This window comes from the organism of the source record quoted next, unplaced genomic scaffold, assembly GCF_019419815.1.
Source record: "Pyrus x bretschneideri cultivar Hongxiangsu unplaced genomic scaffold, Pyrus_bretschneideri_v1 Contig4, whole genome shotgun sequence".
Taxonomy (NCBI): domain Eukaryota; kingdom Viridiplantae; phylum Streptophyta; class Magnoliopsida; order Rosales; family Rosaceae; genus Pyrus; species Pyrus x bretschneideri.
The window spans coordinates 1,662,578-1,680,979 of NW_025999723.1; the positions used below are offsets into that span (position 1 = coordinate 1,662,578).

Genomic DNA, 18,402 nt, shown 5'->3' on the forward strand with positions numbered 1-18,402 from the left:
TGGGTGATGCAAGTAGAATGCACCCGTAACATTGAAATTCCTATTTGAAACAAGGGAGCAAGAATTGTGACCCATGTTATATTAGTAAATGCTCCCTATCATTTCTCCCTCTCCTTTTTATTCTAAAACAAGTCAAATTATGCAGATCACCCGTGCATAGGGGATCAAAGTCATTCACCAAACATACAATTTTCGTTCGAAAGTAATTTAAAATTTTCACGTGAAGCTTAGACACGAGCAAATTTACTCATGAAATATTTTTAGATCAGATAAGATGACAATTTTTATTACGCATATAAGCCTCCCGTGCAATTTTTGGACGAAATTTTTAAGTTTGACTGAGATTGGTAAGAGATACCATGTGATGAAAAAGGCGTTGAGATAAAGTACTATACTGTTGGATTCCATGCTGATAAAGGCTAAAAGACGACGAGCCTTTTGGGGATAAAGCTGTTATAGCTAGGCAACTTACTGACATATAAATATAATATGAAAATGGATCATTTCCGGATCCCTTCCTCCTAATCCACTAAGTCTAGAGATCTGAACCATTGAAATTTTATCAAACGGCTAAAGTTATTATAACTTTTAAAGTGAAACCTTATTTATAGCCGTTGGATCAAATTTTAGTAGTCAGGATCATCGAACTTGGTAGATTAGGAAAAAGAAATTTGAAGAGGACCCTTTCCATATAATATATATCGATATAGCTTTCGCCGATGGCCATATCTTCTTTCCTTACTTTCTTCCTCCCTTCTGCGCTCTCTGTGTTGTCAACTATAAGTCTACAACCGCAAGGCCTACGAGTCAACAAACAAGCAAACTCTCACATAAACGCATTTTCTTGTTGTTTGTTGGGCACCTTAACCTAGCATTATATATAACATATATATTCTATCATTCCTGATCTCATTCTCTAGCTCATTCCAACTTTCCAAGTGCAAACCCTATTTATCTACTACATTTCTCCCATACCTTCATTCACTCCTTCCTTCTCCTTCAAAACATTTGCTTGCTTCTTATCGTATAAGAATTAACGCAGACGATGGACCGATGTTGTCGGAAGCGACCCCGAATCACCATTAGTGATCAATCTGAAGGTCTATGTGTGTTTCAGTTTCACTATTTTTATGTTCCTTGCCAACAGACTTTTACTTAGTAGTCAAGTCTGAGTTTTTAGTCAACTTAATTTTCTATATTTATTTGGGCAGAGGTTATTAGCAATGAATGGGAATTCATAAACATGACTGAACAAGAAGAAGATATCCTCTATAGAATGTATAGGCTCGTTGGACCCAGGTATGTTGTTTTTTTTTTCCAAATCAAAACCCAAATGTTTTTTTTTCTTTCTAATTTTTTTTTTTTTTGAGACTTTGGATGCGGTCTTTAGTTATGAACATTCTTTGATTGAAACCTTGTTGGTTTTTAATTTTTGATCAAGGTCCCTGAAATTAATGTGATAATTTATTTCTATGTACGTTACTATATTTTTTAAATTAAAAATTAGAAATTTTAGTTGTTTATATAAATGAGATTTTAAATAAAAAAACCATAATTTGTGGGATTAAAAATATTAAAATATAAAAATATTATTGTGTGTGTATAAATATACTAATTGTAACATATAAATATAAAATATTAAAATATTAAAATATTAAAATATAAAAAATTTAGTCATAAATATAAATATACTAGTTGTAACATTTGTAACATTAAATGAATATATTTAGAAATAAAAAAATATTTTATTATTGAAATAATTAGTGATGTTATTAATACCCAAGGACCTTGATCAAAAATTGAAAATGAATAGTATTTTAATCAATGGAGTAGCAAAAGAAAAGATGAAAACCTAATTTCTCCTTTTTTATTTTATTTTATTTTGCACGTTAGGAGACACTCCAAAATCCAACTGGTATCATTAGATAGCTAGGCTCATAGGAATACCAATGTAAATGTTTTAAATGTTTAGAAACTATGTTAAGATAAGATTTGGGTCTATTAACACCCACACAATCTTATGAATACATCCCATAATTTTATTTTTGCAGTTAAATTTCCGTTTTTACCCTGACGAATCAAGTTTGGAAGTCCAAAATACACCCCCTTATGCCAGCTGCCAACCACCAGTGTCTAGGCAAAAAATCCTAGCCACTCGCCATGCTCTCTCTCTCCATATATATATTCAATCACCAGCCACTCGCCGGTAGGTAATAGGGAATTGAGAGATGGGATGTGTGAATCAAGAGCGTTGGGCAATTCTCGGTCTGTTAGAGAGTCGGTCTTGGCTGTCAACTTCCACGACGTGGGGGGTTTTTGGCTGTGCTAATATCGATGACGGATACCTCTTATATGGGTGGCCCGTGGCCGTCGAGCTAGCTTTTTGCCGTCATTTGTTTATGGGGATGGGGTGGCTTCAGAATAATGGAGGACAAAATTGGAATTTTAGAGACACATTTTAGATATGAGGTGTATTCATAAAGATGTGAGGTGTTAATAAATACATGGTAATAGAATAATTAAAATACGAATGACTTTGTGTTTTTGAATATTTAATAAGCATATGGTAATAGTAAGTTTTCCCACCTCAATCTTTTCATTTCTATTTTAACCCCGAGAAGGTCTTGGGTGCAACCCTCGTTGGTGGTGGGCCCTTCCGTGTTATGTGAGAGAGAGGGGGGGACACAATGAGGCCGGATGAACATGAAAAAATCAGAATGAGAAGAGTTAGGATGATTTTGTGCGTGAAAGCCGTATGGCCATCTGGTCTGATCTCTGGACTAAAGAATTTCTCCTAACCCTCTCACGATAAAGCATGCACGCACATGGTACTTTGTAAAAAGTGAAAGTAAGAAACCAAATGCACTTTGCATGCACCATTAAAAACACACAGCAATTTGCTCCAGTTCCAAATAAACGCACACACCATCTGAGAAAGTAGCGCCTTCTAACGAGTGAATAAATAAAGAATAGACGTCTGGTACTCGCACTCTGAAGTTGTAAGCTGTCTTTTCTGCTCTCTGGTTTATAAAAGTTACTGCTCCTAAGGATTATTGTACTCTAAAAATCACAACTGCCTTCACGGCTGTACTTGGTTTCAGGTGGGATTTAATAGCCGGTCGGATTCCAGGTCGAAAAGCAGAAGAACTAGAGAGGTTTTGGATCATGAGGCATTGTGATACGTTTGCTGACAAACGAAATCAGCATAAGAAAGAGGACGCTAAAATTGTTCGTCGCATGTTTAATGGATTTAAGTAGTTTCCTCTGATTGTTTTTTTTTTTCTTTTCCTTTTTGGCTCTCTGTTCTTGTGCAGTAATTCAGTTCTTGCAGTTCATCTCTCTCTAGATAACCTCTAATAAAATAAAAAAGTAAATACTCGGCAAGGTAAATTTCAAGATTTCACACAGTAGCGAAGCAAAGCAAACACGACAACACCACATGTCGTACTTATGTGTAAATCGGGATAATAATTGTATGTTTCAGTGTACTAAACACATTTGGTACCTATATGGAACATTCTCGTACCAACGGGGTGAAAAATATTACATTTCATGTATACACGGGGTATATGTATGGAATCTCGAAGTCTATATATATCATCCGTAGAACTGGACAGTATATGATCTCTATTTTACTGACCTTTATAAAATTTCTTCTATGGTACAAATGTGACTAGTATACAACATTGAAATGGCAATCAGTAGTAATCCAAAGGCGGAAGATCTTTCTAAGACGACATGCATATGTGTCGATCACTTTAGACTATGTATCGGCGAAGATAATCTACTCGAGCTGGATGTTTGAGCTTCATGAGGGCCTTGACTTCATGCTTTCGAACCATTTCTCGTGAAATATTTAAGTTTCCAGCAATCTCTCCTAATGTTCTATCCCCCTTACCATCAAGCCCGTATCTCTGTCTGATCACCAAGCTTTCTTTCGGCTTCAGGGAATCAAGCTGGGAGAGAATATTTAGAGAAAGGATTAGCCACTCGAAACTTTGAGAGCTCTCGAATTGAGAGGTACGAGACCAAATCAACTCCGCGAGTCAGTTAGCTTAACTGAAAAAAATGAAGCTTAATAATCCTGTGTCTATCCAGCAATCAATTTTCAAGTGGAGAAAGCAATGACATATTAATCTGAGGTCAACGGAGAGAATAAGTACCACATCATCAATAGCAAGCCTGAGAAGAGCAGGTTTCCGCCGGTTATCACCTTCAACACCATCGACGTCAGTAATACCGTTGATATACTCCTCTTGTGTGGTTGCATGCCTTGAATGAAGAGAGGAAACGGGTTTTGAGGCCCTCATTACTTCATGGTACCTCTCTGGCGAAATTCCAACTTTTTCGATTATCTCTTCGTCAGTTGGCATCCTTTTGAGCGAAAACATCATCTCAAGCTTGGCCTTTTGAATTTCCGCCCTAACCTGCATAAATAGAACAGCGAAAACCATAAGTTTTCATTACTTGCAACTTGCATTCTGTAACGCTGCCATTCACTTAAGCGAGTAAAGTTCCTAGAAACATAACGCTGCCATTCATTTCCTCTTCTACCATAAAAACTGAAAGAGTCCAACATTATAGACGAAGTCTAAAACCCTTGTCTATGTAAACTAAGACCGCCAATTTCCATGCTTTTGTACTTATTGTTGTCAAGAGTGTCGTGTCAACGATTCTACTATTCTGAAAACATACATCCCTGACCTAGTTTAGGTTCAAAAAATGCTTACCGACTCAAGGCCAAATGAAACACGAGTAAAGCTTGAGACTGTCATGGAACGTATGATGGCATGCCTGATCCAGAACAGACCATATGTGGAAAGCCGAAAACTTCTTTTTGGTTCAAAGCGATCAATTGCCGTAATAAGCCCCCTTACTCCTGCCTGGCACAGGTCTTGAAATTTTGGACCATTTGCAAAGTCTTGAAAATATTTATTAATGACGAATAACACAAGTCGGAGATTGTGCTGCAAGAACCATCAGCATTACCAGTTAATTTCTCTGTTTCACATTCAAAACCACAACTGTTTAATTAATTTGATGCAAGACTTAAGGCAGAAAATGCTTGCCTTGATGAGCTTGTTTCGTGCAGCTCGACCAACTTCAAAATGTTTTTTCACTTGAACCACACTCATGTTTGTCGCCTCAGCCAATTCGCCGTTGGTTGGTTCTGTCCCCAAATCTTTTTGTAATTGCTCTCTCACTTCATGGAGACCCTGGAACATGACAAACATAATTATTTCACAGCAAAATACATCCCACACAACACAACACGGGAACAATTCCGAAAACACAAGACAATTTTCAAGACTACAGCCAGAAAACGGAAATTTGAGAAGGCTCACCTTCATAGGTTGCATTAGCTTGAACAACCAAGCATGCTCTGAAGAAGTGAGAACCGGAGGAATCTTCATCTTTTTCCAGTCCAAACTGACCAGATCAGTTGAAGCCGAATACTCCCTAACCAGCTCCTCAATCTTCTCTGTTTCGTTCTTTTGATCTTTCCTCTTTTGAACTGAAGAAACCACTTTCTCGTCCTTGTTCCATTTCAATGCAACCCTTTTATCAAGATTCAATCTTTTCGCCTTCTTTGTCTTGCTTCTAACCACAATATCACTTGTTCTCTTCTCTTCTTTCTCATGATCGCTTTCGCTAGTCTTCTTCCTCCTTTTGCGACCCCTCCTCAGCAAGCCATCTGCATCTTCCACATCCACATCAGCTTCAATCTCAGGGCTACGCTTGTACAAGTTTTCCAGCTTGGCAGCGGCTTCATTGTAATCCACTTCCAAAGTAGTACACGGAGCAGCTACATCAGTAGCAGTATATTTCACACTTTTCGCGAGTTTTCTAGCTTTCCCTATTCTCTTTTGGAGCTTCTTTCGTGTTTCTATAGGCAAAGGTATGTTCCCCTGGGGTGCAACCAATGCCGTCTTATTGGATTCATCTGTTTTAAACGCAATTATCCACGGCTTTCTGAATGGAGATCTCTGACTCGTCGATTTTGTGCTCAATCCTAACGGAGTCCTTGCCGCTGAGGTTGAAACTGTCACAACTCCCATGCCAAGTTCCCTCAGAAGTAGTCCAAGCGATGAGTGAAAGAGCTTTATTTGTGCACAAATTCTGCAACCACACATAAAGAAATGCAGCCATATTTTTAAGCTCTTCCCCTGTCTAGCACAAACGCACATATATAATTATTTCAAAATGTACAAATATGCAAAATTATCTCAAATTCTCCATATCATTTATAGAAGCGATATTCTACTTCAAGTTAACCTATAGTGCGGGGAGGGAAATTCGAACACATGTGCATAAAAAGGGGTTCATTTGCACTCTATCCAATGTGACTACACACACGTCTACCATTTTTGATCTCTCTAAATTCCGAAGCTTATAAGTTATGATCAAAATAAAACTACACATGAACCAAAGCAATCTGATTTGCCTTCACCAATCCAAAATCTCAAACCCCATTGATTCTGTATGATTCAAATTTAACGCCCCCAAAATTTATAAAAAGGCGATCCTGAGCCAACAAGGCTTCATCCTGCTTTGCAAGGATTAAGAGTACATTTATTATACACATTTTTATCTTTACTTTGCAAAGAGGTTGTTTCCATGTGACTTTCCGGTCACAAAAATTTAATATTTTTGTTGCGTCAAGGCTCACTTCTAAAATTTATAGAAGATTAGAAATTAGGAACTAAGAAGCATGTAAATTATCAGCAGAGCAATAAAATAATTCTGCCTCAATGGAAAAAAAAAAAAAAAGCGAAATTTGACATCTAAAAATTCAGAACATTACTGATCGTGTAGCACAATTCTTTACAGATAACTTTCTCGGGAAACAAATACAACCCAACTGCTATGGAGAGATGAGTTGCAGAGAATCGTACCTCTTTTGCAGAAACAATGCTCGACTGATCCGATGACAAGAACTTCGGAGAATCTCGGGAGTAAGAGTTTAAGAAAGTTCGAGAATTTTTTCCGGACGTAAAAGTTCGAAGCTTTAATAGGGACAACGTATGTGCGGGGAAAACGGTGTCCACAAATTATTATTCCACAGAATCGACGGTCGGGACTTGGCTGGTTTTCGAACATCGACGGCTGACAAGTACACACGTAGGTCGTAGAATCCCGTGTTGCATATAACTACGGTGACGTGGTTGTTTAGGAGCGGGGGATGGTGTTTGTGAAGCTCCGGCGTGGCTGGTTATGATTGGCCGACAGGATATCTGTGGATGACGTTGGTGACACACGGGCTTTGTAGTTTGTGGGACCTACTTAACTGCGGGTGGTTTTTGTTATGGCTACGTTGCTTAATTACAGCCAGTTTTTGCTCACAATTTCTTTCTTTTTTTAATTACATTTTCTGATTTTCATAGGGAAAAGAATGAAATCAATTTGCTGCTTGTTTCCATAAAGAATGTGAACGTGCTAATTTTTCTGGAACTTCAGGTCGTTTATCAGATTATTTCGGTATATATTGATATTTGTTGATAGGTACATAATATGATTTGATTAACAATAACAAGTCTACCAATGGTTCCATGAAATGCTTTAGTTAATAAACTGAAGTTTTTTAGTGCGTTTCGTTCTGTTTTTATCTAAAAAAATTTGTACTTTAACACAGAAACTTTCCAAAGTTTGAATCTTTTATGCGCATCGCGTTCTATTTCTATCTAAATAACTTGTATTTTAACACTGAAAATCTCAAAGTTTGAATCTTATATCCGTCTCTTACGGCTTAGCTGCAAATTTGAGTGGTGCGACTTACTTTTCCTGAAGTTAATTTAGTTCTTGATGAAGTGGACATTGATTGAATATCCCAAGATGAATAAACCCTAGCCTTACCCTCGACTACTTTCTAAACTCTACTTACAAAACGCTGAAGAAAGTATGAGCTTACACTGGCAGCATAAACCCTGAAGTTCAAAATAAGTATAAAAAAACTACACTTTCCTCCATTGGCAGCAGCAGTAATCCAAATCAAAGAAGGAAATGGTGCTTTCATATATGTGGGGGACATGGAAGGAGTTTAGTTATAGAAGTGAGTGAAGATTAAGTTGCCCAAAAGGAAGAGGGGAGTGAACAGGGCTAATCATCTACACAAACCCACATATATATGGAACTGAAACTCTTCGTTACCTTAGCGTTAAAATACACTTACATTTTGTTAATCTCTTATATTTAGTAATTTATTGTAATTCTCTGATTGTAAGCTGTAGGAAGATATGTGTCATTTGATTGTGACTATGAGTGAGCTGAAATGCATTTAGATTCTCCGAGTTTTATTGTGGATTAGTCCTACCCTTCAGGGTGTAAGATATATTAGGCTTCGGAAACAAAAATATTAAGTAATTTATAGCAACCATAATAAATTAGAGCTTTGACAAATTAATCCATATGCACAACGAGATGGAATGCCTGGGTTATTTGATAGGTACTCTAGTGTAAATCATTCAGGAAAGTAAAACAATGATGGACCAAAAAAGAGGTGCAGATTTTCATATTTAAGTTTAACCAAATCACCAATCTTCAAGGGGCAAACTTTTAACACTTGGAAGGGGAGAGCAGAAGTGCTTTATCAAATGGCAGGCCAAGAAAAATCCACCTCTCTTTCCGATATTTTTAGGGTTTGCATCACTTCACTTTGGATTCTTTCCTATGAATTGAGCTATGTGCGCGGTTCAGTTTCATCTTATTTACTTGTGTTTCTTTTACTGCATCATTGTAAATATATAACAGTCATATTATTGTACTCATTTATATGGTCCTGCAGGCTTGTTACTTGTTATAAAATCGATCACGTTGTATCTTGTGCAATCGTCGTACGTAGTACTTACACCATATATATACTGTATACATATATGTATAATATTTTTGCAAGATCCTGTGATGGCTCATTAGTATTGGTCGATATTATATGGCTAGTCTGCTATTTTTACATCTTTGCGATGATCACTGACGAACTTCTTATTATGTAATATTGCCATGATCACTGACAAACTTCTTATTATGTAATATTGCCATGATCACTGACGAACTTCTTATTATGTAAAATGTATAAAAAAAAAAAAAAAAATTATGTAACATTGCCATGATCACTGACGAACTTCTTATTATACTAAGCATAAATCCCCCTTGGACACAAATTTTGTAGAAAGGTATTGGAAAAGTCACATTGGGGTTCTACTATTTCCACACGGCTAAACCCTTTGGATTTTGGTCAACAACTTGGCCAAATGAAGGGAACATAATCACCATCACCATTCATGTACATATTGCGGCTACACGTACCAACCAGAAACACCAATATATTTGACCCAAAAAAAATAATAAATAAATAAAACACCAATATATAATATATATACCCTGCAATTTCTCTCCATTTTTGCGGCATCACATTCAATTTGCTTCACTTTTCGAGTCATTTTTATGCCAATCATTGAACCTGTGGATTTGGTCCAATTTTTGTTTTGAATGAATAGTGTGCCTGGTGAAGAATGACCCGGCGACTCATAGGCAATGATTTGGTTAAAGGAATCTTTAGAGGGCAATTGTGACTACTTATGGACCCGAACCTAGGTGATCTATCCATGACCAGTATGAAGCTTGAGTGAAACTAAGTGGAGGTCCCAACCGGCTAATGTTGAAGAATCATCGGATGAGTTGTGGTTAGGGGTGAACTGCCACTCGACCTAGAGTTAGCTGGTTCTCCTCGAAATGCGTTGAGGCGCAGTAGTTGATTGGAAATCTAGGGGTAAAGCACTATTTCGGTGCGGGCCGTGAGAGCGATACCAATTCCAAGCAAACTCTGAATACTAGATATGACCTCAAAATAACAGGGGTCATTTATAAGCAAATATACATAGAAATGGAGTTTTAATTCGAGAGATTTTTCAGTGTGTCGGAAATATAGTTCAGTACATTAAGTATCATAATACAAGTGGTTGAATATTGAAAAAAAAAAATGTCAATCACTTATGTTATAACATCTAGTGTACCAGACAGTACTTCAGATACACAAAAAAATTTCTCTTTCAGTTCAAAGGTACTAATTATAACTATGAGGATATAATAATGTTTGACCTGGTCAAGTATTAATTAATGAACAATATTGCTAATCTAATCAGCATAATGGTCATGTATATTAGGTATATAAAGGTAATGGGTTTATTCTTCTCGTCCTTATCAGTTGAAGAAAAATCATGACACACCATGAGTGGAATATATATTGGATATTAAAAAAGAAGTTTAAGGTCTTATGTTTAATGATTTTTTACTATTATTGTCATACTCATTGTACCATCATATCAAAATAGCTTGAAATTGGATTTTAACTACCAAATGAGAAGTCTTTCCGGCATTGGTAAATCGCACGATGTTGATCAGGAGGAGGCTGAAATGCTTCTATGAGTCTTCTTAGCTCATGAAAGAGTGAACTGCCGTGACGAAGCCATCGGTTAGTCCATTTTCAAAGGAAAAAAAAAAACAAAACAAAAGAAGTCGTTAGGTACAAGTTTTATACCAACATGAATGTTCTTAAATATTATTACTGATTTTAACTATCATGCGGTATTTTTGTTCAAAAAAAAAAAAACTATCATACGATATTTGATATTATATAGTTTAATTTCTTGCAGTTTAGCAACCATAAGTTATTGTTTTACTCTCTTAAGAAGCATAAACGTTTTATTCTCTAAATTTGGCGCAAATGTGTAGTATACGCGTCTCAATTACTTGGAAAAGGAGAAAATAGAGGTGGAAAAAGCTGTCAAATAATACTATAGCTATATCAATGATCTCAAACAACCTTACTATGTTGTAGCAATGTTATAGAAAATTCATCAATTTGGTCTTTGAAAATGGTTCTCACAATTCCATTTTGTCTTGAAAATGGTTCTCACAATTCCATTTTGTCCTTCGTTAGCTTTCTATCAAATTTTCTATTATTGTACTGATATGACGCATGAATAAGTAGCCTATCCAATCACAAGGTGCATGTGAATTAGCCTTAAAAACTAATTTTGTTAAAACTTACTAATTCTTTTTGCAAACTATTCACCGTTCTTTCTCTCTATGGAAGAAAGCTCGAGAGCTTCAAAATTGCTGCAAATCCAATAACAGATTTCCATCCTTTAACCAATCTTCAAGTGGAAAAAATCTGAAAAATGTTTCAATTTCAACCTTATTTTTTCAAAGTTTCAATTTCAACCTAAAAAACCTTATTTTGACTTTTTCTCTTCGAAAAGGGAATATGGAGTTTGATGGTGATGTAAGAATATTTGATAAAAAACACAGGGCAATTCTTCCTCAAAATTAAGAGTTTGAATTGGTTGCCTAGTCCACAGATTTCGACTGAGCGTAGAAGACACTGCGCAGTTTCTAACTTTATTTTTTTCGTCCAAAAAAAAAATAAAAGAAAATTAATAAAAATGGTTCAAAAACTTTGAGTTTTAAAATAAAGGATAAAGTGAATAGTTAATTATTGAATTTATCATGTAAAAATATGGTTTTTCGTTAAAATGAACAGTACCGGGAGTTTTTCGTTAAAGTTCCCAAAAAATAAAGTAGGATTCTCTCCTCTCATTTTCCTCTTTTCTTCCCTCATTTTCTATTTGAACTATTAAAATTAAGTCACGTTAACATCTTATATGAATTTTGTAGAGAAAAAAAGGACAAAGTGAAAAGTATGAGAAGAGAAAAGAAAAGAAGAATGAAGAGAATTCTACTCCCAAAAACTAGGTTGAGCTACAATCAATCTCATGATTGCCTCTGTGCCTCAGTGGAGCCGATGCGAATGGACGGGAAATGGATCATCTCCTGATCTTTTAATCCTAATCCACCAAATTAAGGAATTCGTGCAGTTAAAATTTGATCCAACGGTTGAAGTTATTATAATTTTTAAAGGGAACATTCGTTTGTAACCGTTGAATCAAATTTCAACGGCACATATATCCTAATTTGATGAATTAAGAGGAAGAGATCTGGAGATGATCCATTTCCGAACGGATGTACCTCTTCAAGGAGACGCTGCTCATTAAAGACAAGGAGCATGATGCTTTATGTTTTTAATTTTTTTTACTTATTAATTTTTAGTTTTGTCAGTTTTAATTTCTAAATCTTTAAAACTATGAATAATTATTCCATGTGGCACCATACAATTAAATAAATGGAATCTATTCGTGTGCCATATCAATATACCACTATTCTAAAAATTTCCGCCTAGGAGCTAGGCGGCTAATCACCGACCCGATTAATATCTAGGTGTTTGAAAATTAAGAAATGGTGCCTAGACCTATTGAGGTGCCCGCCTAGACCACTTAAGCATTCGTCTAGCCCGCCAAGACCCACCTAGGTTGCGACACAGTTAGACAGAAAATAGATAACTTTCATTTTGCATTTTATTTTTTTCAATAAATTGTAAGAGACTTGTTGAATACTTAAATGAACACACATTATATGCTTATTTCTCATGTTTTCATTATATTCCAATAACTCATAATATATATATCATTCTATTTTTTAGTTTATGATGAAATTATATATATTTTAAGTATAAATAGACATTTATTTACACGAAATATAATAAATTTAATTAAATCCGCCTAGACCCCGTCTAGCCGCCTAGGTGCTATGTCTCAGCCCGCCGCCCAACTAGCGTCTAACGTCTTTTAAAACCTTACAACATACTAACATAAAGTTAACGGATAATTAGTGGAATGACTAAGTTATTATGCAAGACCCATTTTCAAGAATTGATCAATTTTCTATTTCAATGACCATTTTAATTGGAAGATGCAATTTCAAGAACCTATCATGATACAACCTTATTCTTAAATATTACTATTGTTTTTCAAATCAACTATTGATATGATGAGATGCTTTGTATATAATATATGTATACTACTATTTTGACTAATAACCATGGATATGATGAAACGATTTGTTGGTAATAATCTAGGGGAATTAACTTCCCTGCTGAACATTTCAGCAAGAATTTCTGCTTACACATAATTCCGGATGAACACGTGTTCATCCAAAATTGAGTGTAAACAAGACCTCCTGCTAAAATTTAAACAACGAAGTCTTGTTCTAATCTAGGGGGGATACTATGTTTCCAACTTTCAATATCCATAATACAAGGAAACAAAACAAAAGTTTAAAAGTTGTTCTTTGTTTTTTAATCTTTTGGGTTGGTACCTTTTTTTTTTAATTTTTTTCCAAAGCTTTTGGGTTGGTACCTCACCTTACAAAACGTGTTGGCTGAACTTGAAGGTTCCAATTTCCAAACCTTAAAATAATGTCACACTAGCTTAAACATAACAATAAAAGAAGTTTTGTGCATGTATCTGACCTAGAACCGATCGATCAGATCCCACATAAAATATTCCATAAAAACAGATTCTACTTGAACTTAATTAATGATTATATCCCATGTGTAATCTTGATTATCTTAAACGTTCCCTTTTTATTTTTTTTAAAGGGATTAGTTCATTACTTCGTCAAGCTAATCTACTATTTTGGAGATTGAAAATGCTTACAATAACATTTCAGCCTCTTTTTGATCACTATCGTGTGATTCACCAACGCTAAGAATTACAAACCTGAAATTCATTCTCAACCCTAGTGATTAAAAGTTTCCTATTTATCAAATACTAAACAAAATTAGTGCTCTTGTTTGTTACAAAACATGTTCAAATTAACCATGCATGCATCCATGTTTCAACTGTCAACACGCTCGCTTGCTCAACGTGTGAGGACGGGAGACTACATTATTTGCTTTTTCTTAGTTGGGAAAATTGCCTAGTTTCTAACTTTCCGTAAATCTTATGAATACCAACACAATTAAAGGAAAGAAAGATTATTATACTAAGCTTAAGTATGTTACGCGACCGACCGTTCTTCACTAATAATAAGGCACGGAAAATACGCTAGCTAGTAGCTGGTTCTTGACAATTTGACTGTTTTTAACACATAATTAATCAAATTATCAACTATTAAATTATTGAGAAATTGAACGAAAAACTTTCGGTACTATTTATTTTAACAAAAAATCATATTTTTACACTAAAAAATCAATCATGATACTATTCACTTTACCTTTTATTTTACCTTTATCGTTAAAACTCAAAATTTTCAAACTCATTCAATTAGTTTTACTTAAATTATTAGATTATCAAGTTTTGTGTTGGGTTTTGGGTCGATGCCCCTTGTCTCTTCGAATATTGGAGATCTTAAACAATTTGCATAGTTAACGTAAGCGAAGTTTTGAAGCTGATGTCATGTATATTTCACTCTTTTTTTTTTCTTATTTGCCCCTTAAACTCTTGATTTTTCGGCTTTGGTCCTTTTATTTTGTCTCAAATTGGCTCGTAAACTTTTGAAAAGTGTGATTGTTAAGGATAGAAAGTGTATCTTTACAAACGTTAATAGAGTAGCACGTGACGACTAGAATGCTCTTTATCTCTTGGCACGCGTTCACTTATGTTTGAGAGTAGGCACATATGCTAAAAAATGGGCAAAGCAAACAAATCTAATCTAAATTATTGTTATAGTTTTGAACCCTTCCCTCAATTATAATAAATTTTGAAAAATTATTTTAAAAAAATGGGGACTATTTAAACTGACTAAACCATAAAAAAGTTTCACTACAAGAAAATCGACAATAAGCAACGTGATATAATTAAATATTCTTTTTAACACGTGTTTTTTTAGTAGTTTTTGGGTGAGAAAACAATTCATTCTACTAAAAATGAATAATCAAAGGACACCTAACTATAGCCATACCTCTCCTGATTAACAGAGCGTGAGGAAAGGGCAAAATAACTCAACTAGAGCAAGGGGCTGTGCAGTTCATGCTTGGACAACGACTCAAGAAAGCTTTATCTTGTCACGAAGTTTGCTCGTACAAAATTTCATACATATCATTCATAAAAGATTTTACCAATGAGTTTAGTGGTGGTGGGAAAAGCTTTGTTGCTAATATGATCGATAACGTGGTGCGATAGAGCCAATAAAACCAACCGAATTGACTCTCCTCCACCATTAAACTTAACCGACATACTTATTGTCATTCAACACATATTTTTTTTTTTTAACAAACATTCAACACATTTATAAAACTTTAGAGACAAACTGGAGACGGAAAATTTGTTTGAGGACCAAAGTGGAACAACCACTAAAATTCAAAGGGAATTTTGTAATTAACTTAGTAGAATAGTTGTAGTAGTAGTAACAACGCGGAACTAGGTTTGAAGATTCTTTGGTCTCCCTCCTACCGCTTTTTCTTAGTCGTTGACTTTCTTTCATTTCCCTCCTATGCAAAATCATCAAATCACAAAGCGAGATGTTGAGATATATAATTTTGGTGTTTAGCGCTCATGGGAAGGGAAAAGCACATGAAGGTTGAAACGGTCAGCAACTCGTCTTCCTCCTCTTGCTCTTAACTTTGAACCTCCCAATTCCTATGACCAAAGACCATTTCCACTCGGATCTTCTCAGTCAAAACTCTCGATTTCTTTCCCTCACTTTCTTTTGATTCAAAAACAACCTTCCCTTAAATCCCCATAACCATCTCTCCCTCTCCTTCCTCATCAAGTTTCCACCTTCAGATTCTTCCCATCTCACTAATCGGTCATTACACACACGAATCCAAAACACGAAAACTCAGCTTAGTCACGCAGTTACGCTTCTCACAAATCTGTCTCCCCCTTGTTGTTTTGGTTGTTCCCGTCTCTGATTGGAAACCCAGTTCTTGTTTTTATTATATTTCCCGTTGGCCCGACCCCGAAATCTTGACAGATAATTTTGTTCCTGTATCTCTCATGTGCTACTGTTAACAAATGGAGAACTGCAATATACATTGGGAACAAAGGAGTCTTGTAAATGAGCTAGCACAAGGGAGGGAGCTGGCTAGGCAGCTACAGATCCATCTCAACGCTCCATCTTCCTCTCATGGAACCCGGGAACTGCTTGTTCAAAAGATCATACTATCGTACGAAAAGGCGCTCTCCATTCTGAATTCTATCGGCTCACCCTCAGGATGTGAGCAACAACAGCCCGCAGGTCATGTTGCAACTCGAATGGTTGAGTCTCCGCCCCATTCACTAAATGGAAGCCCCTGGAGTGAGGACTCCGACCGCGAATTCAAGGACCACGACAACAAAGATTCCTCTGGGAAGAGGTTAATATAGAAAGAGATTTTCGTGATTATGTTTTCGTACTTAAGGTGATGTTCATTGGTGGTAATTTTGAATTTTCGTGAATGTTGCAGGAAAACTCTGCCAAGGTGGACACAACAAATAAGAGTTACATCTGGTATGGGGCTTGAGGGGCCTCTTGATGATGGATTTAGTTGGAGAAAGTATGGCCAGAAGGACATACTTGGAGCCAGATATCCAAGGTATAGGACTTTACATTTTCTTCATACATATATGAAACTTATCTTTAGTTCTTCAAATTAACTACAATTATATACTTCAATTGCTATGACATTAATAAGTCTCTTTCTGGCAAGGAAAACTTAGTTATCTCTATTGTATATTCCAGATCTCTACGTCGTTTTCACCATATCTTTCTCATCAGACTGTCATGTGATGAGACAGATAGATAGAAAAATGATATTCAACAATTTCACACGAGTATTCTTCTTTCTTATACAATCATGTAAGACAAAAACGACTAAAATTGTCCACACAAGTTAAATTACAAGAAGCTCTATATAGTAAATATAAGATAGCATGACTTGATCAATTGAACACTTTGTTACCCTTTATGATTGGTCAACTGAACCGTCGACCAAAAAACTTCATGCAAGTGCATAACATTAGATTTGTTCACCTTGGCAGAGGCTACTACCGGTGCACTCACCGAAACATCCAGGACTGTTTTGCCACAAAGCAAGTCCAACGTTCGAACGAAGACCCAACGATCTTTGAAATTACATACAGAGGAAGGCACACATGTACACAAGCCTCTCCCGGCACAAGTACTCCTCCTTCACCATCACCGTTGCGGCCCGAAGGGACAGAACCGCAGAATAACCCAGTGGAATCTCAACAAAATCAGCAGCATTCGCAACAAAACATGCTCTTAAACCTCCCGGAAGGCCTCAGAGTCATTAGTGAAGGGTTAGACATTAGCGAGGAACTGTTCCCCTCCTTCAACAATCCCTCACCACTGAACAACAATTATCTGGGAAGTTTTTCTCCTCCCTTTGCGGGACCTACAACTTCAGGAACAAACTATTTCTCAATGTCTCAGCAGGGTTTTGGAGCTGAACAAAATATTCAGAGTGGAGATATAATCTCGCCTGCAACTTCAGCTGCCAACTCTCCAAGTGTTGGTTTGGATTTCCCATTTGGTCAGGATGATCAGTTGTTCCCCAACTTCTCATTTGACGGTCCAGGGTTCTTTTCCTAATTTCATAGGCTCCCACAACACAGAAAGTGAGGGAAATTAATTAGCATATAAAATTTTAAATAAGCATTTTGAATTTTAGGTATATTTTCTTTGTAGCATCGGTGAGAAACAGTAGAAGGTTGTGTAGTGTAACATCTGTTAAGCTGTTTGATATATGTTCCGTTAGGGGAAAAAGAAACTGATATGCAACTTTTCCAATTTTATTCAGATAAACAAACTGAATAAAATTTTTTCTCTATTTTTTTGGTTAAGGGCTGAACCAGGAGTGATATCTAAATCGACTCATGTAGAGGCCCATTGTAGAGTAGCTAGGTTAGGCCCAGTATCTCTTTTCCTTTTCCTTTTCCTTTTATTTGAAGGATATTTTAGTCTAAACCAAACTACAGGGAGATTCGAACTTGCATATAGAAGGACGAATAATGTATGCATACAAATATACACTTCCCAGCCCCAGTGGAACTTGTAGCAAATTTGCCCCCCTTTATTGATGTGTGTTACAATGTTCTTGTATAAATGTCTATTCTTTTAGGGTTTGGTCCAATTGAGTTTGGTAATCATGAGCTACCTATCTTCGTCTTCGTTGCATTTGATTTTGACCTACTCTCAACAAATGGTTATAGTACTAGAAGTCTAGTACCCATCATTTAATTTCGAAAAAATGAAGTTGAAAGAAAGGGGTAAACACGATGTAAATTAGTTCGCGTATTACAATAATATGTGTGACAGTGAGTTTATACTTTATGGAACATTAAAACTAATTCATGTGTTATAATACAAGTGAATTAGTTATACCAGATGATAGTGTTTAAGACTTAGCTATTTAGGAGAATGTCAAGTCTCATTATATAACATTAGTAATTAAATACTTTCCATAAGTAGAAGCAAGAAGAAGTTATATAACTTCCTTCTTTCTTGTTTGGAAATTAATTATCAGATCCAAAGAGTAGGATCCATGCATGGACAATATATTCACAT

At 35.8% G+C, this 18,402-nt stretch overlaps 3 protein-coding genes across 4 annotated transcripts; 2 read left to right on the top strand and 1 right to left on the bottom strand.

The window, feature by feature from the left end:
• The first annotated feature begins 755 nt into the window (after positions 1-755).
• LOC103958162 (MYB-like transcription factor TCL1) lies at positions 756-3,275 on the top strand. The gene is made up of 3 exons (XM_009370404.3): positions 756-1,100; positions 1,212-1,299; positions 3,102-3,275. Exons 1-3 carry the CDS (start codon positions 1,046-1,048, stop codon positions 3,256-3,258), a joined length of 300 nt encoding a protein of 99 aa, XP_009368679.2. The 5' UTR covers positions 756-1,045; the 3' UTR covers positions 3,259-3,275.
• Positions 3,276-3,408: 133 nt separating this feature from the next.
• LOC103948057 (RNA polymerase sigma factor sigE, chloroplastic/mitochondrial) lies at positions 3,409-7,052 on the bottom strand. Of its 2 annotated transcripts, none has more exons than XM_048565815.1 (6): positions 6,897-7,052; positions 5,346-6,120; positions 5,070-5,216; positions 4,731-4,967; positions 4,164-4,427; positions 3,409-3,956 (listed from the first exon to the last, which is right to left on the bottom strand). In XM_048565815.1, exons 2-6 carry the CDS (start codon positions 6,057-6,059, stop codon positions 3,759-3,761), a joined length of 1,560 nt encoding a protein of 519 aa, XP_048421772.1. In that variant the 5' UTR covers positions 6,060-6,120; positions 6,897-7,052; the 3' UTR covers positions 3,409-3,758. The 2 variants fall into 2 exon arrangements, with proteins under 2 accessions (XP_048421772.1, XP_048421773.1); XM_048565816.1 differs by having other exon boundaries at positions 3,917-4,059.
• An 8,378-nt stretch (positions 7,053-15,430) lies between these two features.
• On the top strand, positions 15,431-17,665 carry LOC103958164 (probable WRKY transcription factor 53). The gene is made up of 3 exons (XM_009370406.3): positions 15,431-16,189; positions 16,280-16,408; positions 16,854-17,665. Exons 1-3 carry the CDS (start codon positions 15,849-15,851, stop codon positions 17,425-17,427), a joined length of 1,044 nt encoding a protein of 347 aa, XP_009368681.2. The 5' UTR covers positions 15,431-15,848; the 3' UTR covers positions 17,428-17,665.
• The last annotated feature ends 737 nt before the right edge of the window (positions 17,666-18,402 follow it).

Coding starts and splice junctions, on each gene's coding strand:
- LOC103948057 (XM_048565815.1), bottom strand. CDS start 6,059: ATGGGAGTTGTGACAGTTTCAACCTCAGCGGCAAGGACTCCGTTAGGA. Junction 5,217..5,345: donor AGCTAATGCAACCTATGAAG/GTGAGCCTTCTC, acceptor GTCATGTTCCAG/GGTCTCCATGAAGTGAGAGA. Junction 3,957..4,163: donor GGCTTGCTATTGATGATGTG/GTACTTATTCTC, acceptor ATTCTCTCCCAG/CTTGATTCCCTGAAGCCGAA.
- LOC103958162 (XM_009370404.3), top strand. CDS start 1,046: ATGGACCGATGTTGTCGGAAGCGACCCCGAATCACCATTAGTGATCAA. Junction 1,101..1,211: donor CATTAGTGATCAATCTGAAG/GTCTATGTGTGT, acceptor TTATTTGGGCAG/AGGTTATTAGCAATGAATGG. Junction 1,300..3,101: donor TATAGGCTCGTTGGACCCAG/GTATGTTGTTTT, acceptor ACTTGGTTTCAG/GTGGGATTTAATAGCCGGTC.
- LOC103958164 (XM_009370406.3), top strand. CDS start 15,849: ATGGAGAACTGCAATATACATTGGGAACAAAGGAGTCTTGTAAATGAG. Junction 16,190..16,279: donor AAAGATTCCTCTGGGAAGAG/GTTAATATAGAA, acceptor TGAATGTTGCAG/GAAAACTCTGCCAAGGTGGA. Junction 16,409..16,853: donor CTTGGAGCCAGATATCCAAG/GTATAGGACTTT, acceptor TCACCTTGGCAG/AGGCTACTACCGGTGCACTC.